The 22,327-nt window shown below is 40.4% G+C and overlaps 2 protein-coding genes across 5 annotated transcripts; one reads left to right on the top strand and one right to left on the bottom strand.

Annotated features, from left to right (window-relative positions):
- Positions 1 to 633: 633 nt before the first annotated feature.
- Positions 634 to 10,956, bottom strand: scaf1 (SR-related CTD-associated factor 1). 3 transcript variants are annotated; one of them, XM_039686848.2, is made up of 11 exons: positions 10,762 to 10,956; positions 10,314 to 10,579; positions 10,179 to 10,229; positions 9,902 to 10,018; positions 9,689 to 9,759; positions 7,964 to 8,064; positions 4,187 to 7,873; positions 3,998 to 4,080; positions 2,302 to 2,601; positions 1,793 to 1,921; positions 634 to 1,708 (listed from the first exon to the last, which is right to left on the bottom strand). In XM_039686848.2, exons 3-11 carry the CDS (start codon positions 10,227 to 10,229, stop codon positions 1,550 to 1,552), a joined length of 4,698 nt encoding a protein of 1,565 aa, XP_039542782.2. In that variant the 5' UTR covers positions 10,314 to 10,579; positions 10,762 to 10,956; the 3' UTR covers positions 634 to 1,549. The 3 variants fall into 3 exon arrangements, with proteins under 3 accessions (XP_039542782.2, XP_088984695.1, XP_039542783.2); XM_089128569.1 differs by lacking the exon at positions 10,314 to 10,579 and having other exon boundaries at positions 4,187 to 5,446; positions 5,543 to 7,873; XM_039686849.2 differs by lacking the exon at positions 10,314 to 10,579.
- Positions 10,957 to 12,120: 1,164 nt separating this feature from the next.
- LOC120489765 (chaperone Ric-8A) lies at positions 12,121 to 22,292 on the top strand. 2 transcript variants are annotated; one of them, XM_039686854.2, is made up of 14 exons: positions 12,121 to 12,523; positions 12,642 to 12,732; positions 13,045 to 13,092; positions 13,312 to 13,329; positions 14,412 to 14,504; positions 15,425 to 16,029; positions 16,153 to 16,288; positions 17,134 to 17,322; positions 17,622 to 17,716; positions 17,806 to 17,956; positions 18,270 to 18,365; positions 18,528 to 18,672; positions 20,204 to 20,474; positions 21,368 to 22,292. In XM_039686854.2, the coding sequence occupies exons 2-14, from the start codon at positions 12,643 to 12,645 to the stop codon at positions 21,489 to 21,491; spliced, it is 2,061 nt and encodes a 686-aa protein (XP_039542788.2). In that variant the 5' UTR covers positions 12,121 to 12,523; position 12,642; the 3' UTR covers positions 21,492 to 22,292. The 2 variants fall into 2 exon arrangements, with proteins under 2 accessions (XP_039542788.2, XP_088984696.1); XM_089128570.1 differs by lacking the exon at positions 13,312 to 13,329.
- The last annotated feature ends 35 nt before the right edge of the window (positions 22,293 to 22,327 follow it).

Raw genomic sequence — 22,327 nt, 5'->3', positions numbered from 1 at the left:
CATGCTTCATTGGGTTATATGAGAGAAAAACACAACATCATAGCTACTGTATACAAGGCTTTGTGTGCTCGTGAGTGACAACCCCATGAGCAATATCTTTAGAACCGAGTATTGGATTATGAGTGAGTTAGGGCTCTTTTTAATCATGAGAGTCTGCTGTAAATAATGTTGTGTCATTTTCTACGATCTGTACATGTTTCATGGAGCTATAGGCAAAAAAGCTATGCGAGTGCTAGGTGTGTTTGTAAGATTTTTTTTTGTGTTAGAACTCCATAAGGAATATCTTTAAATCTGATTGATGGACTGATTATATTAAGTTTGGGATCTATCTATATATATATATATATATATATATATATATATAATACATACATATCCCTATGCAATACTTGAACACTGATTAAGGGTTAAACATGCACATTTGTCTGTCTGTAATGAATAATGATGGAGGCTATAATGCATATACTACGTAAGGTTATAATAAAGTAATATATTAGGCAAGTTTTTTGAAAACTCATCAGACATACGAGTATACCTAAAATTGGAGGAAACAGACAAGCCACTCATGAGGTCAAAGAAATGGAAGTGACTTAAAATGTTTTGTTTGAGTAAGAAAACAGCCAGACGCCTTCATTTGGAAGTAAGGGCACACGTTTATCGCTCATGTGACCTTCAAAATCACTACAAGTTTCTTCAGTACAAATAAAATCCAAAACACATGCATTTTTCTCAACCATTCATTTACACACTGTAAGTACCTCTTCCAACAACGGTCTTTTGCCAACTCAATTATATTATGTGAAACTTTGACTGGGGGAAATAAATTCTCTAGCTAAGTGAAGTTGTCAGAATACGTTTGAATTTCAGTTGTCAACAAACATTATCAAAACATCATTCTGTTCCATCCATATACACATTCACTATTCTAAGAGAGATGGAACCGATGGTACATATCCACCATTCCAGAGCTATCAAACTTGAATGAGTGTCATGTGTCTTAAGTCTAAACAAAAGAATGCTCTTTGAAACAGTGGGGGGAAAAAAACAGGCACCACTCGCGATCATAGCAATAAAAGATCATTCGAAGGGGTAAAGATAACATTCTTTTCTCAATTCTGTCACACTCAAAAGCTCAATAGTAATAAAAGTGTTGGCTAGCTGACTTTAAAATGTGCACTCTTCTCAGAAACGGGGAGAGGAAGAAAAAACACCTATGTAGTGTACTTGAAGTATGTACAGGTTGAACATTATGTGTAAGAGGGTTTTTGCACCATCTTTGTCTCTACCGAGTGTATGCTTTAGAACGCTTTAAGTATACTTTATATCTTACCACATTTCTATATTCATACATATTTATAGCAAGACAAGAAAGAGAGACGGAAGGAGGGTGGAGTACTCGAGTTTACATGATGTCAACACATAGGGGGAACAGAACAATATAACAAACGACTTTCACTCAAAAGCCATGGTGGGCTGAAACGCGTGCAGGGGAGGAGATTTTGCAAACTTGTTCGACCACATGGAAGGGAAATAAACAGTCTCTGTCCAATCATGTTGAGGAATGCATTGAGGCAGACTCCCTGTCCTCTTTTTCCTCCTCGTCCATCTTGCGGCCGTGCTTTCTAAAATACTTGTACCTCTGGACATAAAGCTTGACCAGGTTATTCACTTTAACTGGGTTGATCTCACCTGTTCGGCTGTGACAAATCTGTGAGGCAAAGACAGATTTAGTCATACCGATACACTCTTTCTAGATGTTTATTAGAAGCTATTATCTTGAGGCTATGTTTACCTTGTGCACAGCTTTCCTTAAGATATCCTTGTAATCGTCTTTATTGATGTCTTTGCGCTGGTAGTAAGGCTTGATGGCCAATTTGACTTCCTCTACTGCCCTCTCCTGGGTGTGCAGCTTCTTCAGATACTAAGCAAAGGTAAGTGATTTAGAAATAAATTGTTATGGGGTAGTTATAGATGGGATAATACTGCCCATACTGCAGTTTCAATTGCTGAATGACAAAAATTTAATTTCTCATATTTCTGCTCTGGTTTCCAAGGAAAATAAAACAAAAGTAAATCAAATCGCTGAAACAGGAAGCAAGAAAATGACAAATTATCAAACAATATCCACAGTCTTCTATTTATCCAAAATACCCAAAACCTTATATTTGCATTCACTCAAACTGTAAAATTAATTTACTTCTCAGATTAAATAATCCCACAAAGTCATACTACAATTTTCCTTGAATTAATTGTGCAGCCCGAATTATAGGAAATATATAAACGTACAGAAAGCATTGATACCTTGTCAGGGTCTTTGCTTTCACTGTCCCAGCCCATTTCACTGCCCCCTGTTATTCCCACTGGCAATGGAGGCGGCGGAGTCTGAGCACAGCCTCCTCCCATTGAGACTCCAGGGTGCAAGTGTGAAGGTGGCGTTTTGGTACAGCCAACCAATGGAACAGAGCTGTGGAGAATAAACTGTGCAGGATTGGGTCCTGGGGGTGGAGCATGTGACGGAGGTGGAGGAACTTGTGATGATATAGATGAGGATGATGAAGGAGGGTGTGGCTGTGACTGGTTCTGATTGGCCTGAGAGAGAATCTGTGTAAAGAGAAACACAATTTTAATACACTATCAAGTTCAAGTTAGGTAATTAATTGAACCTCAAAATCAATAGTGACTGAAACTATCAATTAACTAGACTTAAGGAATTTGGTAGAACATTGTACATTGAGAAGGAAACCATAACCAACATAACAACATATATAGTAATAAAGGCCAGGTCCCGTTAGACTGAGCATGCGAAATTTCTTCAGACACTGCAACGGATGTCACGCTCTGTGACGCCATTTAAAAAAACAACAAACAAAAACAAAAAAAAAAAACATCCAAACTGTAAAAATGTACAATCTACTCCACTTTTATGCAACACTGCAATGCTGCAAGTTTTAAAGTTTGCTTTTAGTTTAGTTTAATTTATATCAGGACAATGAGTAGTTACATTAAAAAGATGCCTGCACCAGATTTAACACTATGCTAATTTCCATCTGTAGTCCTACACAATTAAGATTACATGACAAAGTTAAATTGACATAAAGACAATTAACATATACAGATTATATAAAAAGATGGTTAATACAATATAAAAAGGCAGTTCACTAAAAAGGTACAATATATAAAATACAAATATATTTTTTCCCTTTATAACACACAGAACACAATACAATGTAAAAGCCATCAAATGGTGCCCACAAGGGTAGGCAGAATACCAGTCTAGTGCTTTTAATGTGAACAGGAATGGTGATCTAAAAGCCAGTCTTTGACTGCCAGTGAAAAGCGGTGAAAATCTGCATTGTTCTTTAGATCGTCTGGAAGCCTATTCCATTCTTTGATGGCTTTATAGGAAAAGGCTGATTGAGAGAAAGCAGACTTTCTTTTGGGAACATTGCAATCACCCCTGATTAAGACCTCAACGCTCCGTTTGTTAGTTCACAGCGTAGATGTAGATATGTTTTTAAAGGGGGTGGGGCAGCATCAATTTAGGATTTTGCTAACCAAACAGATATCAGAATACCTGATCAGGCTGTCAAAGCTTAGTATACTGTACTTTTCAAGTATATTGCAGTGGTGGTACTGCCAAAGCTTTTTATCAAGGATTTTCAAGGCCTGGTTATGTAATGATAAGGGGGTTTAAAACGGTTTGTTTGGCATGAGTTGAGACCATGATGACATACAGTACAATATATGCAATTTAAGCTATGAGGTCACCCTTTGATGGTCCAAACTTCATCACAAGCCTTCTCATGATGCAAATTTACACATCAGACTTCACAAAACTTGTTGTAAAGCGCAATAGAAATAAATAAACGAAACTTGAAATCTAAAATGCAAAAAACTTATTCGCATGACCTTGTGTTTCCAGTCTCCTGAATTTGTTAGAAAGTTAATGGAAAGAAAAGTGTGGTGTGAGCGCCCTTTTAGAACATCATAGATTCACCTGACTTGTAGCCTGGATGAACTCTTGTGCTTTGGCTCTGTTGGCTATATTGGCCTCCTCCATTTTGAAGAGGAGAGCTGTCACTGAAAAGGAATTTAACAGTAGGAAATTATGACTTCTAATCACACTAAAAATTAAAAATGCATGTTAACAGGAAATTACTTAAAAAATAATGCATTAAACACTCACATGCTAAAACACCTCCAGCAGTACAGTCCACTCCCGTCTGTAGACTCCAGGGTAAAGGCGGAGCTGATGGGGGTGGGGGCGGAGGTGGTGGTGGCTTGTTTACTGAAGATGAGGACACAGAAGAAGAAGAGGAGGAGGAAGAAGGGTCATTTGCCAGAGGAGCATTGGAATGAGAGATGGAGGCAGACACCGAAGCTGCCGAAGTGGAGCATGGTGGTGACGCCTTCGGATCTTCTGGTAGCATAGGTTTAACACTGGAAGTGGACTGGGATATGGTCTCGCCCCTGATCTGTGACGATAGCAGACTGGGAGGGCTGGCAGGGGACTTTGAAGGTGTGAGAGATGAGGCTTTGGACTGACCAGGGCCCTCCTCCAAAAGGAATGAAGGCTCTGGTGTCTTGCAGCTACTATCAACAGTTTGAGAGTCCGGGGATGACTCTCTAGTATCTCGAGATGGAGGCAAAGATAACGGGGATGTGTGCGGTGGTGAGGAGGATGGAGGAAGGATACTTGCTGACGAGGAAGTGGAGGATGATGAAGAGGATGAGGGAGTGGGACCAGGAAGAGCTGAAGGAGGACTAGATGGCTTGGATCCAACCCCAACCAACGGCTGCATTTCAGTTGATACCCCTGCCCAACCACCACCAACTGTGCTACAATTACTGTTAGCGCCTTTAGAATCACTTCCATCCACAGTTAGCCCTTTCTCTCTGAGCTTTTTTCCAGGCCTCCTCCTACGTTTTGTTGCCAATGAAGAAGTAGGGGAAGAGGCAGATGAGGATGTGGATGTAGCAGAGCTTGGCTTGGCTTTCTTCAACTTCAATCCACTCGAATTTGTTGATGACGGAGGCCCAAGGATGTTGCGTTGCTTCCCAGTTTTGCTTGGGTCTTTGCCTCTACCTGGAAGAGCCAGTGTCTCTGAGCAGGGCTTAAGAAATGGTGACCGGCTCTCATTGTCCCGGCGGAACACCACAGCAATAGACCCACCAACTACTGAGGGCCCTGAAGCTCCACTGACAACACCAGAAGGTCCAAGAAGGTCGAGGCCCAACTTCCCAGAGTTTCCAGTGGTGCTGCTAACACCCTCACGAACCAAGACAGACACTTTAGACTGGAGCTTACCCTTTCTGCTACTGCCACTGAGCTTTTTGGCTCTGCCAGAACGCCCGGCATCCTTCTTTCCTACTTTTTCCTTACTGGTTTTCCGTCCTCGTTTAGTAGTAGATGAGAATGCTGTGGGCTGAAGGGAGGTGGTGTTACCTGAGGATGCAGAGAGAGGTGGAGAGAGGGATGACAAAAGGTTTTTACTTTTGGCTTTTAGTCTATGAGAAGAAGAGGAGGTGGATTCAGACTGACCAACGGTCTTGCCAGGTCTGGATTTCTTCTTCAAATGATGTCGGCTTGCTTTGGGTGCTCCCGATTTAATTTTGGAACTGGGTAGGGGGGGCTCAGGAGGAGGAGGAAGTAGTGGAGAGTCCTCTAGTGAAGGGTAGTCTGAATCCAGTGCTTCCCCATCCAAAGAGAGCATGTCTACCTCAGGACGGTCAGAGATCCGGTCCGATTCATATCCATGATAACGAGGCGGTGTTAGGGAGGTGGGTCGGGACCGGCTCCTGTGCTCCTCGTCCTTTCTCTCCTCATCATCTGATCGCCTCCTTCGTTTCTTTTTCCTCTTATGATGTTTGTCAGAGCTCTCAGATCGGCTGTGGGAGCGCCGTTGGCTAGAGATCGGTGAACTTGGGACTGTGGTGGTCGTTGTAGTGGTGGTAACAGTGATGGTGCGTTTGATTGCGAAAAGATCAGAGCCATTGAGATCCTGAATTGATGGGGGTACAACAGGCCTGCTATCTCTTCTTCTATCACTGTCTCGATCTCGATCTCCAATAATTTCTTTCTCTCTGTCCCTCTTTGTACCGCCTCTCTCTCTGCTGCTTGACCTCCTGTTATCCTCATCCCTATCTCTCCTTCGTCCATCTCTTCTTCTGGAGTCTCTGTCACGCTCTCTATCCCTGACGTCTCGCCACCGGTCCCTTTCCCTGTCTCTTTCATGGTTCCTTTCTCGCTCCCTCTCTCTTTCTTTTTCTCGGTCTCTATCTTTGTGGCGATCCACCGAGGGGCTGGACCAAGATCTGCGACTGTGTGATTGTCGGGAGGCGTTCTGGGAGTGCGAGCGGGAAGAATGTTCTGGAGTGCTCCTGCGTCTCTTTTTCCTCTTGCGACTTCCGCTTCGGCTACTTCTACCTCTCTCCCTATCCTTGCCTTTGTTCTCTTTTTCACTTCTTTTGTCATGGTCCATCTCTTTGCTTTCTCCTTTCCCTTCACCTGCCTCCTTTCCCTCTTTCCTTTTTTTCCTCTTTTCCTTTTCCCCTCTTCCCTCTTTCCGCTTGCGTCTATCCCTGTCCTTTGAACTCTTGGAGGATTTGCGACTCCTCCTTTTATCAGTGGATAGAGGTGGAGAATTGGGAAAGGAAGGAGAGGGCAAAGGCAAAACAGGGGCAGGCGGAGGTGATATGGATGCAGAAGAAGGACATGATCTGAATCTTTCTTTTCGCCTACTCGTCAGTTTTCGTCTTAGATCCCCAACACCCACAGAAGCCACTGGTTCTCTCTCCCATTCTTCATCAGCACGGACAGACACAAACCCATCACCTTCTAAGACCCGTAAGATCCTCTCTGGTTTTGGGACACCCCCTTGAAGGTAAGAGGGACTGCTTGAGGATGGAAGTAACACCTCTCTTCTTCTCTCAATCACTCGTTCTCTTCCTCTTTCACTGGCCCCCACTATCTCTCCTTCTTCTATCTCAGAGTGCTCAGATTCTGTACCCCGTTCTCTTTGATTTTTTCCATGTTCCCTCATTCTGTCTTTGATGGATCTCTTGCTGTTAAGTTCTAAAGGTACATTATTGAACATCGAAGATAGAGCATCAACTTCTGTTGAATCTGGAGGCCCCCCCTCTGTGCCAGCAGGCGCTTCCATTTCTAATGCTCTTTCAGCTTTTGACACATTCCCTTCGCTATTAATGCTGCTTACTCCCTCATTCCCCTCGTCTACACATCTTTTCTCCTCCTCTGTTTCAGAGGCTGGAGAACCTGTCGGTTCAAAGGGGTCATATTTATCAACTTCCTCCTCATCACCATCAGTGGACACCCGGTCTCTCTCCCCCTCACCCTCTGTTGGGTGAAATGGATCATATATGTCATTTTCTAAACTCTCCCTTTGTCCATCATTGTATGGATGTGTGAATGATGAAGATGCATGGAGTGAAGGATTAGAAGAAGAAGGTGGCATAGCCATTGATGATGGCATCAAAGAGGATGAAGTGGATGACACAAAGTCTCCAGTTCCTTTGCTGGCTCTGCTATCTCCAGCATGGCCTCGGTCTTCATCCTCACGGTAGTTTGTACTCATTCCACCAGGAGATGACGAAGAGGGGGAGGAGGAAGGGGAAGAAGGAGCAGAAGAAGGAGATGATGGTGAGTTGGATGGTGATGAGGGCAAAGGGCTTTTGGCCATCTCTATGACCCTCTCAGAGTTTTTGTGGGAACAGGGCAGTTGCATCTGTCCTGAGGCTTGAATTACACTTGAGCAGAATCCAGGAAGAGAGCCTGAAGGCAAATAACTGTCTATAGAGACTCTCTTTTTCCTTAAAGATGCTGGAAAGAGAAAATGTTCTTTCAAGAAAGATCCTATAGAAGACAGAATAAAAAAGAAATTAGTAACTTTGATCACATATTACTATTTACATGATCATAAACAGAGTACAGACTTGAACCTACCTGGTTTCTGGTAACCAAGGTTTGGGGTAACAGATGTCAACAAAGCAAGAGATGCGCCATCCTCTATGTTCACCTCTGCTGTTAGCTCCACATCAAAGTCACTAAAGGAGAAGAAAACAAAACTATTATATTATAATTTTCTTTTTGTTTTTGAATTACATCTTTAAAGGGAAACTTGGCAACAATTTCTACTTAATACAACCATTTAGAAATCATTTGGATGGTTAAATAACCTGTTTTGGTGAAAATGGTGGCACTGATCTGATAACTCTCCAATACAATGGCAATATGCACCAACCATTAAACAATGAAATACAATGGAGCAATTGAAGAGATTTAATGGCAATTTTTTGACTAAATTTGAATTATCTTATTTCATTTGACATGGAGATATAACTTCTCTTAATCTATCTCACCACAGACAACTAAATGTTTTGACAAAATGTGTACTGCGTTTTGCCTTAATAGGCCAGCACCCAGCAAATACAAGGTCATTCCGTGTCAACTCAATCAGAGGTTCCCGGCTCAAATGTTTTATTTTGTGAATATTTTTTTCTGTAGAAAGACAAACATTAATAGTGATGAAAGTCAAATGTCACAGACATACAGTATATTTATTGAGTAATCCACTATTTTGTAGAGGGGGGTAAAAATTACAATTTTCACCTGAGATTGAAACTAATTAGAGGGGTGTAAAAATGACTTTAGAAAGATGTCATTATTTTACTTTTACACAAAGATTGATAGGTCTATTAGTAAAATCTGTTGACTTAGTATTAGTATTAGTAAAATATGTTGCATACAGCTGATACTTTTTTCTTTTAAAGAGGAATATCCGAACAACAAATGATGTTAAATCTACAAATGTGCAAGAAAGACTGAAACTGAATGGGACCACAAAACAATCAGTCAATAGACTGAATGGAAGCTTAGAAAATTACAATAACCATATTTAAGCATGTTTGAGTCTACTTAAATAAAGTAATTTAACATGATCTGCGAATGTGCTCTATTGTTAGGGGAGGGGCCAGCCTTAGTGCGTCATCAAGTAGGGGCGTGTTCAGAAGATCAAGGGCTCCAGAGCATCATCGAACCCTGTTTTAGCCCAGCCCAAAAATTGCCATTACAGGGACTTTAAGAACCAAAATCTAAAAGAATATTAAGTTATCTTTAATAGTTAACAGGCAAACAAAATTTGAGGCAAAAAACAACAACAGAAGAAGTGCATTTCGCCATATTTTAACTGTCACCATTGGCATGTAATGAAACAAAAATGGCTAAAGTCAACCGATCCTGCCGTCGTTTTTAAAAGTCATTTTACCCCCCTGTAATTTGCCTCCAAATCTCATGTGTCATTTTGACTACCCTCCACAAAATAGTGCATTACTCAGTAAATGTACATCCACAATGTTTAACATTTTGCCTTTCATCACTATTTATGTTTGTTTTTCTACAGAAAAAATATGAACAAAATAAAAAATTTCAGCAGAGAGTTTACAAAATGTGGTTGATTTGACACGGATTGACCCAATAAAACAATCCTTTATAAAAATCAACACATCACTGACAAAACACTCACATACCTCTAATTTTATTTAAAAACAAAAAAACAAGAAAACAACAACAATCATTTAAGTAGCAAACAAAGTCATATAATTGGATAGGACATAAATAGCAACTATCAAGCTCAATTTTGAATTTTGTGTGCTGAAATTAAGCACTTACCAGTACTGAGGTTGTGAGCTGATCTGAGGCACAAGAAATACAGGCTCAGAGGAACAAACAACAGCAGCCCCCTACAAGATTGGAACACAAATTGAATGTTTAAAGGGTCAACTCAGGTTTCAAACTTGGTAAATTACAGACAGACAATGCATGTAACAAGACAGAACCTAATAACTTACAATTATGCAAATAGCGTAAATTATTTAACTTTACCAGTTCACTAGGCTCATCCTCCGAGGTTTCTCTGTTTCCCTGGAAACATCTTAAGCCAACTGTCCTTCTGTCTGCTTTAGACTCAACTTCCTCCTCTTCTTTGGGACCTTGTTCAGTCTGTGTTTACAAGTACATGAGACTGAAGACATTCAGTGTATTCAGCAGAGAGAGAGCTGTGCACACTAAATGTTCATCTCATCGTCTACAGTATATGATCACGATGACCTGCACCTGCACCAACAAGAACAGTTTCATTATCGCTTTTTGTGACACTTACCTTGCCTGGCACTTCTACATCGTCCTTTTCAGCCTGTCCATCTGTTTCCATCTACACATAGCAGACAACACACATCACACAACACTATTGTTATGAATAACCTAGATCTGAAACCTCAGCTCTGAGCAATCATACCTGAGGGATGTGTTAAAACTGCAATTAATCCGTCTTTAACTCGAAGACCATCTCATGGGAACTTGAGTATCACTCGAGTACACTGATCAGAAAGCATGAGCTGTTTTGACACTCAACACTGCGGCTTCAGTTCTTGACCCAGTGACAGCACTGATCGTGTACAGTGGATGAAACTGATTTCAGACGATGCTACAGCCGATGCTATCTTTAGTACGTGTGCTCCACTGCAGTGCTTGCCTAACGATACCTATGTCCTCACTTGTTAACTGTCATGAGAAAACCGTCAATACTCATGTTGGATACATTTAGTATTACTAGCTGATTTTCTTATCAAGTCTTTATTTTAAGCAACCTTCTCATATTAGCTGCAATAATTTATTGCCTACAATTTGTCGTCTACAGGGGTTAGCGGGATGGCTAAGTTAGACAAGCTATAAGAGCCGTTTACCTTCAGAGCGCACAGATGAGCCGGCTGGTGAATCCCAAAGCTAAAAACACCCTGAAACCACCCACGGTGTTGTTGTTAACTTTGAAACGACATGTAGATGCACGAAACATTTTTCTTTTAGAAACACAATAAGAGGCCCATCCCATCCGATTCCGCCATTTTGCTTCCCCTTCTGTGCAACTGCCGGCATGGGCTTATGGGAAATGCTGTTTTTCCTCAACAGCCTCTGTCTGTGGCGATGACGCATATCGAAGGCGAATGTCTCTGTGATGAAAGCGATATATTCTAATCGAGAACATAGAAGTACAATTCTAAAACGCATAGCAGCATGCCTAGTATTAAATTATAAGAAAATTAAAACTAAATTAATCAAATAGCTTTATATGCTCTACACAACACCTGAATGAATTTCCAATAAGTATCGCTACAATTATGGCTATTATGGCTATAAGGGATTCATACTTCTAATGTCACAAAAATCTTACACCTGAAAGGCTGCATTTTTTTACGAGGGTATTCTAATTATTTAATAGCCTAAATCATCACTGTAAGCTGTTTGAGACTTAAAGGGATTCCTAACCCAAAAATATACATTCCAACCCTATTTGACTTTTTTCTTCTGTGGAACATAAAGCTATTTTGAGAAAGTTATCAGTGTTTTCATTCAATGAAAGTCAATGTGCACTAAAACTTTCCACCGTCACCGAATAATTAAAAAAAAAAAACATTTGCTGGTTTTCTTAGCCTAATTATAGTCCCTTAACACAACTGCAGTCACCCCAAAATTAAAAAAAAAAAAAAAAATCCAGAACTTTCATGGAACTTTGAGATAGATTCTAGGACACGCCTGCCAGGTTGGTAGAAGCAAGAGACAACCAGCAGCGCTTCCACGAGCTGAATCCCGCACAGCTTGCGATTCCCGAGCCCACCAGTGTGTGTCACCAGAGAGCCGGCACACAACGACAACAGGAGCCATCCAGATCTGTGCATTCTCCTTCTGAGGAAACTTAACAGATTACGAAACTAAATAAAAATAAAACTCTTTCTGTATGGCCATGTTGGTTGTGTCTTGTCAAGAATGAATGTCTTTCCCCAGCCCGCAGTAGCTACTGATGTTATTTTCTCTCTCCGTTTTTGTCCCGTCTTTCACCTTTTTATATGAGGGTCCATCAGTGAGATGTATTTGCACAACTAGCCTCAATGAATCACCTTCAATCAGTACAAATAATTACCCCATCAGCTTACTCCAGTCATACCAGCCTTTCTCTTTCTGACACCCACTTTGTTTAATTACCCCAATTAAGCTTTATATAAACCTGTACTGCTTTTATTCCCCTCTCTCTTTTTCTCTCTCTCCAACCCTGTCTTTTTCTCACTGTTGTCTGAATGCCAGCATAGCTGCTCAAGCCTTTTCTTCTCCCTATTGTCTGGCCCTATTGGCTTTCTCACTAATTAGCGCTGCTTTTCTGAGAATAACTATATTGCAATAAATTGTATTATTAACAAAGAAAATAAATACAAAGCAGCAAACCTTCGTCAAAAGACAGGGCCAAATGCACAATCATGGAGGCAGAAATAGATTTATGAGCATGTTGTGAATGAGTGAGAGAGGATGGGTGGGATTAGTTTAGGAAAACTCAAAGCTAAATCTGAGGCCTGTCAGATTACAGATAGGAACCCATGAAGACAAGCACATACAAACACTAAAACGAATTGTTTGCAGGGAAACCAGGTCCATCACACATTTTTAAAACCACAGAGGGTAAGTGCAGGAATATGAATGCATCTCTAAACATTATAAGATTGTCTCAGTACTGCTTTAGATATATTCCTGATGTAAATTATCTTTACATGTCGTACGTTGGTTGATTATTATTAAGAATGCCTCTAGACGTGGAGAAGATTATTCAATTTATCAAACAAGGTGACCAGGACAATGTTCAAATCCATCTGGATGATTACAACTCTCAGGTAAATACAATTTGCTGAAATGCAGAAATGTAATTAAATTTAATAAGATTAATTCTGTGCTCAATATGATCGCTGCTGTGCTGGCAGAAAAAAAAAACAGTGTTAGAATCTTCTACTACTTCTACAACACTCAGATATTAGCAGTTTCCATGACAACAGAACTGGGGTAAACCTGAAGGGTGTTTCTCATTACTTATCCAGTCATTTTACAATTTCTGTGATGTAGAGAAGTTTTAATGTGTCTAGCATTTGCAGAGCCTTTAAATCCCATTGTCTCTCTTATATTTCATCTTTTCCATCTGTTTTTCACAGTACTCGCAATGTTTCTTTTTTGATGTGGAAGAAAGGGAGAGAAGAAAGGTAAATTCTAAAGACTTTCCTTGTTTATCCATTTGTCCTCAATCTGAGGACACACATGGATTGGATTAACACATCAGCTAATAATGTAAATCTCACTCGTCCACCTTCACTTATCTTTATCCCTCACTTAACCCTCATCTCTTTCTTTCAGGGCATATAGGCTACTCACAAATGTGTTTTTTTAATCATGATTTTTCACTTTTTTGCCCATCAATGCAGCAAAGAGAGCTGGATGAGGTAAATCTTTCACATGACATAAAAAAAAAAGAAAAAGTATTTGCTGTAAAAGGAAGTGAGATGTCTGTGGGGAAGAAAAATGAGAGGCAGATAATCTGAAACTAATATACTCGCCGTCTCACCCTGGGGCACCTGTACATGCCGGCTCCCAGAACGTCGGTGTCGGAAGGGCCTGTTCACTCGTTAGAGACCATTATTTTGTTGTTATCTGAGGACCAATTATTGATAGATAAGGATAATTTATTAGTACTCATACACTCACAAAAGCCATTTACCTCCGTTCATCAAGTTTCTGCTCACAACACAAAGCTTTTATAATCTCTCCTCTGTGTTCATGGATTCTAACTGAAGCTTTTATTAGTCTTCAATGAACTTCTGTTGATATCTTAAGAAGCAGGCCAGTGTTTAAAATCTGAATCTTGATCTTGAAGGGCAGTCTTTATTCTTCCCCTGTCACCTCTCAGTTCTTGCAAAAGCTTGTTTTTTTCTGTTTCTACACTTTCTCTTGTATGTACTTGTACAGGGGTTGGACAAAAAAACTGAAACACCTGGTTTTACTACACAATAATTTGTTAGAATGGTGAGGGCCTCATTTTGCATCCAAATACAGCACCAATTGACATATAGAAGTCCTTCACAGTGACCAGAGGGATTATGAGCCGTTCCTCTTCCAGAACAGTGTCCAGGTCACTATATGATGCTGGTGGACTCGCTCCTCCAAAACACCTCAATAATATTCAGATCTGGTGATTGTCAGACCATGGAAAATGTTCAACGTCACTTTCATCTTCATCAAACCCTTCTGTCACAAGTCTTGCTGTGTGTGTTGGTGCATGATCATGCTGATACACGGTTTGAGCATCAGGTGCTCATGATCCTCCAGAAGGGTTTGGTAGTCCTCGGCAGTGTCGTGTCCATCAAATACAATCAGGATTGTCATGATATTGGAGCTCAAACCATCACTGATCCACCCGTGCTTCACTCTGAAGATTGGCCGCCATGCATATAGATGTGAAACCTCCAACATTGGCCAGTGTTTCAGTTTCATTGTCCAACCCCTGTATTTGTTCTTCTCTACTTAGTTCCGTATGAATAAAGTGAGAGAGTATGTTCCAGACTCGGACTCCGATTTGGACTTTGATGAGAATGAGGATCCAGATCTTATTCTGCGGAGGGTGAGTCAAACACAACTTCTTTCAAACAATATGACCAAAAAATTAACAACCCAGAATCGCATCTATGGGTGCGTATCAATCAGCTCCTATAGCTTCCTACAGGTCATGAATCAGTATCAACATGATAGGGATAAGGGAAGATAGTGAGCATCGATGCCTTTAAAAGGCCGTCTCCCTGATCACTGCCCTGACTGCTGAACTATAGGGAACTGATTGAGACACACCCCATTTTCTTCAAGTTAATTTTCAGAGATGGTCACATCTCACAGGAAGTTGTGTAATTTATTAAATTGTAATAGAAAAAAAATCTATTTATTGTTCTATCTATCAATTTATAAACCATCCAACTTGAATTTGTAACAGAATTCCTATATCAAGAACTACAACAAACACCTTGTTTGGAGTCTGACTACAACACACTTTTTCCGGATGTTATGAAGTCATAACTATGAAATTGACTCCATCATTAATCTTAGTAGAAATCTTGGTTATGAAGGGGTGTCACATTTCCCCGAAAACGGCTAACCAATCACAGCACATTTCATATTTTCGCAAGGAGGTGCTTAATCAAAAACGGAACGACTTCGTAATAGACAAAATTTTATGGTCACAAAGTCATTAAAATGATCATTATTGATTTACAGTTTTACTAAACATATTTTTAGCAGAACTTCAGGTTTACTTAATTATGTTTGAAGTTTTGGCCTTGGTTTAATTAGGACATTTGGGTAGCGTTTACAAAAATGCCTTAAAAAAACAAAACATTACAGATGTGTATCTTGAGAGCAAACAATGGCACTGACATATTTAAGTTCAAATTGCTTTCATTTAAAACAGCTCAAACGTCCATTTTAGTCAGGGACTAGGTTTAAGCCCTGTCTGTGAAACCTTTCAACCATTCTCTTTTCGGTCTCCCCCAGAGGCTTGCTGCAGCTCTGATCTTGTTTATTCGAATGCGGCTGCAGCCGGGCGTTTTGAGGGTGTGTTTGCGAACTCTGCGAATCATCTCACGGGACCGAAAGGCCTTGGCCCCCTTGATCACAGACTATGCCATTCTAACTCTCGCTCGACTCGGGGGAATCTCCACCCTGCCTACCTGGCCTGAAGAAGAGGCTGCTCAGTGGGGCTCCACCCACAGTGACATCACTCCTGAGAATGAGACCGAGACACGCCCAGAAAATGATGACAGCAATACCCAAAGACCAACATGTTACAGTGAGACAGATGATTCAGTGTTCGCCTCCGCAGCCTGTGCTGAGTCTTCGGTCAGTGAAGGATGTTTGCAATTCAATCCTGTGAATTTAACACCGAACTGTAATACTGAAGCACAAAACGACCACCATGAAGAAAGCGTAAGGAAAGATGGGGCCTGTGGGGTATTGATGAGAGGAAAGAGGGATGCCAGAGGTGAAAAGGATGAAGAGGGCCATGATGATGGAGAGATCTGGAGGAAAGAAGCAATAAAGGCTCTGTGCAATGTCATCTACAACAGCCCGAAAGCACAAGAGAGAGCCAGCACCCTGAAGTATAGCTTAAAATATAAGATGTTAATTATTTTTGTCAATTACAATAACATCAAATAATTTTAATATTGTTAGCAAAATTGCACTTTCTGATTCATTCTTTTGTGCTTTGTTTTCTTCATCAGGTTGCTCCCTGGCCTAACAGAGAAACTTAAGGAGGGTATACATTCCTCATCCCCTCCAATTGGTCAATTTTATGAACTGCGGTTTCTCTTTCTCTTGACTGCTTTACGGCCTGAACTTAGGATAGAGCTCCGCCAGGTAACACTCAGTGATACGTACAGTATATGGAATATGGAATGGATATTATTGGTGATAGATATATGTGCCCATGAAGCAGGAGTCTTTAAACTTTTTCAGGCCAATGGCCCCTTGGTGGAGAGGAGCAGGGACTCAATGTAAAATTTTGTATAAAATTCCTGAATCCTTACTTTTTTATCACAGTTGCTTACGTTTATTAGATCTTTACTGAAATTTGCATTACTAACTTCCACATCATAGTGGCTCACTTTGCACATCATAAAAGCAATTTCATTCTTTTGAACAAATTGCCAATGAATTATTTCCTTCATTAGTGAAATTCAAAATTCATCTGTATTTACAAAATAAAGTCTAATAGAAATGTATGGAAAACATGGTTGACAGTTTACGACATGTCAACCATTTTGAATTTAATGACTTTTGTAAGGAACTAATGCCTAAGATGTTTTGAAGAGTACGACAAATCTACAGGGAAATAGTATAATATAGGCCTATATTTTGATCAACGTGACATAAACAGTTGACAATATTGGAAACAGCAGACAATTGAACATAATCAATTGCATTAATGTACCAAAGTTGTATAAAAGTATGAGAAATTGATTTTATGGTGTGCACAAGTGACAAGATGATGTGGAGGTTGAACAAATAGTTTTAAGGATTTCAGTTGTGATCTGAGAAATGCTCCAAACCAACTGAGATAAGTTATAAGACTTATTGGAGCCCCTGCAGAGTCACAGACCACATAAAAGAAAGTGTTTCGAGAACACAAACTGCCTTTAAAATTTAGGTTTCAAATCTGTGGGTATTTCATTAGCTCATTCTGTGCCTTCTCTTCCTGTCAGGAGCGCGGTGTGTCCATGCTGACTGCAGCTCTGGAACAGTGTTTAGAAGTGTGCTGGGGTGAAACGCATGAGGTGCTGACTGACCTGACAGCACCCCCGGTGTGTGAGGAGGTTTCACAACGTGCCCTTGAGATTCTGAAGATCCTATTCAACATTACCTATAATGTGCACAGACAGGAAGTGGACGAGGTAAATAAAAGAAGACAGGATAAAAAATAAGATATTGTGACCATGGATTAACTAAAATGAGGGAATGACTTAATGTGGCATTGATTAGTAAGTTGCTTTAACTACATAAAAGAAGAAAACAAATCAACATAACTAATATGAACTATGATTTTCATCTTAAAAGATTGAAAGTTTAGTTTTTTTCTCCAACCTAATAAGACACATATGATGAGGGCATGAAAATGTACACCATAACAGGATGGCCCATCTATTAAGGAATTTGTTTTCAACATTTTTGGTTCTTCTTTTTGTTGCCACAGGAGACTGCAGCTTTGTATCGTCACCTAACTGCAGTCCTGCGTCACTGTCTGCTCGTGAACTGTGAGGGAGAGGAAAGAAAAGATGAGCTGCAAGGGTGAGAGTGAGAATCAAACCAGTGTGATGAAGTCTTGAGAGGTTTCATCCATTATATCTCTATAAGTCTTTTGTGCTGAATGTCCACAGACACACTGTAAATGTCCTCTCAGCACTCCCTCTGCAATGCCTGGATGTTCTGCTATCCGTTCGCCTATCCGAAGGTTCAAAGGAGTCCAGCGGAGTCAACATGGACTGTGTCCACTCTTTGCTGCTCTTTATGGAGAAGAGACTGGACAGAGTGAGAAAGAGCACTCTGAACTGTATAGGTTTCCTGTAGAAGAAAAACATGGCACTTGAAATGCCAAGGTTAGGGGTTTCCAGTGAATGCATAGACTGGGGTTCAGTTTCCAAAAGATACCAAATATCAATGTCAAAGGGAGAGCTCATCCAAAAATTCAAATAATGCCATTATTTACTCACTCTCATGTCATTGCAAACCAATGACTTTTTCTTATGTAACTTATACAGATGTTTATTTGGAGATAAAACATTTTACATTTGTGCAATTTATTTTTTGATAATTGTTACATCTTCAAATGTGAATTATACAGGGCCATAAGCCGAAGGAAAAGTTGACTCCAGTCTTAAACCTGTTGATGGAGAGCAGCAAAGCACACAGGGAAACTAGGCACTATCTCAGACAGCAGGTACAAAACTTACCTCCAAATTCTTTTTAAAAACATTTTCAGTGTTATTCCATTTAGCCTAGATAACTTTTATAAACATGGTACATTAAGGTTGACACAACATGTACTTCTTATTCTCATGGCTATGTACCAGTAGCCTGATCCTGTGCTATTTTTGTGCAGATCCTGCCTCCCCTGAGAGACGTTGAGCTGAGGCCTGAACAGGGGAACACACTGAGAAGCAGACTAGTGCGACTAATGACCCATGTCGACACTGATATCAAACAATGTGCAGCTGAGCTTCTTTTTGTGCTCTGTAAAGAAAATGGTACATAAATGCATCTTCTGAACCATGTAAAGTGCATTGACATATCTACTTGATATATACCATACTGAATATCATATTCATGCATCATGGTATGAACATGCTATTATATCGAGCACTGCGGTGATGACATATTTTAGGCTAACAGAGGTTAGCATCGCCGTGTTTTCCCTGCAGAACCTGATTTCACTAAGTGTAACATGTTCCTGGATCAACAATCCAATCAACCAATCAGATTCGACGGACAAGTTTACACTTTATATCAAGTTTAGGCTTGCAACCAGCATTAGGTGCTTGTACATCAGTGTTATTCACCTATAATATTCCTCTAATTAAGGAACTTATGGGTAGGGTTTAGGGGTAACCCGGCAAACCAGGACATGCCTGGTTCCCTGAAGAAAAAGCTATTGGATTTTTTTTCCTGTTGGCTTTTGGGCCCTGTATACACCTATTAAGATGTGTTTTGGTCAATCAGATCATAAGTGGACGACACTAAATACAGGTCTAAACGGGTCTAAACGGTTTGAGATTGTCCACTTTCCACCACTTCCATTCCATCCGGTCTCATTTAAATACTTTTGTAGTGTAGACAGACGCTCATGTGGTCGAATGTGTTTAAACAGCCACAAAAGACCACATACATACTCTCTGCCTACTGATATATAATATGTATAATATAATAAACATTATGGCGAGCGCGCTAGAAAGACGGAATTTAAACTTTGTTGGCTGAAGACCCAAGTTTGGTTTGAAGACGAAAACATACCAAAAACAATGTTCTCACATTCCTGATTTCTAACATGTATTCTCAGCATTTGGTGCGGTCTTGTTTTTTCTGTTTTCTTCAGTGGTATTTATATGTAAATTGTGCAAGTATTTAATCCATTAGATCAAAAGATCTGGAAAAAAAAAAAACGTACATTTACATAGACCTTCTCCTCGAAGAAATCAAGACTGAAGTGTTTGAAAGTGGTCAAAAGAGACGGATTAAAACACATGTGTAAACAGGAATGTGTCTCCCTCATCCACTTGTGATCTGATCAACAAAAACGCATCTTAATACCAGGCCTTGTAAATCAGTACTTTGACAAAACAAAAGTTGATTCTTACACTTTTTGTTCATTATCATAATCTTCACAAAGCTTGCCACAGGCCTTATTTCAGGCATTTAACCAAAAACTCATTGACTTTGGGACGATGGAACCAGAATAAAATTAAAAACTCCAATGTTTTGGCTTACAAAATTATTGGGCAAATTCAAATCAGAAGTTAGCATCCCTATGCCTACTCACTCCGAAAGGCAGAACATGACCATAAATTATTAAATAATTTAATAAGTAAGTGACCATGGCATCTTCCCTTCAACGTCCACATGAAACGACCCTTCGTGAAGGGATTCAGTTGTTAATTTTCGTTGGAGTCCCCTTCCTGAAGTGCCCTTCAAGGGTGCAAAAGCACCTTTGGAATTCACCCAACTGCACACCTTTCTGTGACATATAAACAATGTGATATTCATGATCTCTTTCTCTCTCAGTGAGCAGGTTTGTGAAGTACACTGGTTACGGTAATGCAGCAGGGCTGCTGGCAGAGCGGGGTCTTTTGAAAGGCCATGGCCCTTCTCCTCAACAGCAGTACTCCAGTGACTCTGACTCAGACACAGAGGAGTACAGACAGGCCAAGGCCAGGATTAACCCTGTGACGGGACGGGTGGAGGAGGAACAGCCTGATCCAATGGAAGGGATGACTGAAGAAGAGAAAGAGGCAGAGGCGCTCAATCTCATAAATATATTCAACAGGCTGTCACGGTATGAATCATTCCTTCATATAAATCATCTCTCAATTTCTTTTCAAAACTGTGTAGTGGATAGGTAGTCCGATTAAATTACATAGCCCTCTTAGGGCCAATCCCAATTCTACCCCTTACCCCTTCCCTTTCCCCTAGCCCTACCCCTTCGCCTTCCCCTTGACCCTTGAAACAGAGTGGCAATGCGTAGGGGTGAAAATATTCCCCTAAGAAATGGGACACCACTACGCCTCCGTTAAACGTCATTATAAGTCGTCGCTAGCGCCTACGTCACAGGATATGCGCCGATGTTTATCACAACTTCCAAGATCCCGTCGACAGCTGCAGTTATCTCAGTCGCGTGGGTTACAGCTATTTTCTTGCATCTTGTGAAGTTCGCAGGAAACAACGGAGACGACGAAAATATGTTGCGGGACTATCACTAGCAAACTACAGTAATTTTAGCGATTTTTTTACAAACGTTTCTGTGAAGAAACTGACCGTAAATATGAACACAATATTGAATGTAACATAAAGCAAATCATTATTTGTCGTTATAATACTTATTAAAGCCACAAATACTTAAATTTATGGGTCTCCTTTGTCGCTTGGGCAGCCAGCCTGGGTTAGCAGTGACACTTCTCATACCCCTTCGTTTGAAGTGTGCTCCCGAAAAATCTTCGTTTGAAGGGCTATCTGGCCCTTCCCCCTAGCCCTCCCCCTCCAACCAAAAGAGAATTGGGACAGCCCTACCCCTTCACGTGGACGCGCAAAACGGAGGGGAAGGGGAAAGTGAAGGGGTAAGGGGTAGAATTGGGATTGGCCCTTATAGTGCACAGTTGTTGTTGTTTTTTTACCCCATCATCATCATCATCATCATCATCATCATTTGTGTCCTCTACCACACCCGTACAGGGACAGGATCATTCAGCCAGTGGGAGTGACCACGGACGGCAAACTGGCGCCGCTGTGTGGTCAGATGAGTCACTGCGCCGTGGACGAGGAGGAAGAGGAAGATGAGAGTGAGACAGAACAATAACGGAGCTGATGATTATTGAGAGACAGGAGCAAGATATTTTACACTAATTACTGATACAGGGATAAAATAATAATGCAACTATAAATTTAATAACTAAGTTATAAATAAGTTATTTGTTAATTTAATATGTCGTTGTAATCAAAGGACGTAAAAGAAAATGATTTTGAGAAGGAAAAAATAAAACTGTATTATGTGTAAAGAGAAGAATAAGGAAGATTCAACATTTTTTACATTTTAATGCGCACAAAATAGCAGAGAATATCATTTCTATGTAATAACTCTAGCTAGTCACGATATGCGCTAGAAAGAGTGAAATAGGAAGCTATTAGGCAAAGAAGAAAGAAAGAGACAGAGAGAGAGAGAAAGAGAGAGAGAGAGAGAGAGAGAGAGAGGCATCACACCAAAGACAGATAAACACTCCTGGAAAATGCTGCTGGTGTTGCCATGGTTATGTTACCATGGTAACAACAGGAAATGCAGTTCCACGGATCCTTTTTTTTTTCTTGCGCTCGAGCAGGAGTAGAATGTTTACCTTGAAGAGAAGCGCTGAGGCTGGATCTAGCACTCTATGTGCTGAATAAAAACATAATGTCATTACTTAAATCCTCAGAGAAATGTTTTCATTTACAGAATTAGTCAGCACTGGACCTTTCAGTCTTAATTATTAGAGCAGGTTGTTTGGCTCAACTACTTATTTTTTCAATATATTTTCCCCATCTCAGTCCTACCAGTGTACAATGCAAAATACTAGCTCATATGTCAGGAACAAAAATATGAAAATGAATTAATTAAATAAAAAATTCCAAAGCAGTCTGGTGTGAAAATGCGTCATTTTC

This window comes from Pimephales promelas, chromosome 3 (genome assembly GCF_988280905.1).
Source record: "Pimephales promelas chromosome 3, fPimPro1.hap1.1, whole genome shotgun sequence".
Lineage (NCBI taxonomy): Eukaryota > Metazoa > Chordata > Actinopteri > Cypriniformes > Leuciscidae > Pimephales > Pimephales promelas.
This window is presented reverse-complemented; position numbering and strand designations above follow the sequence as displayed.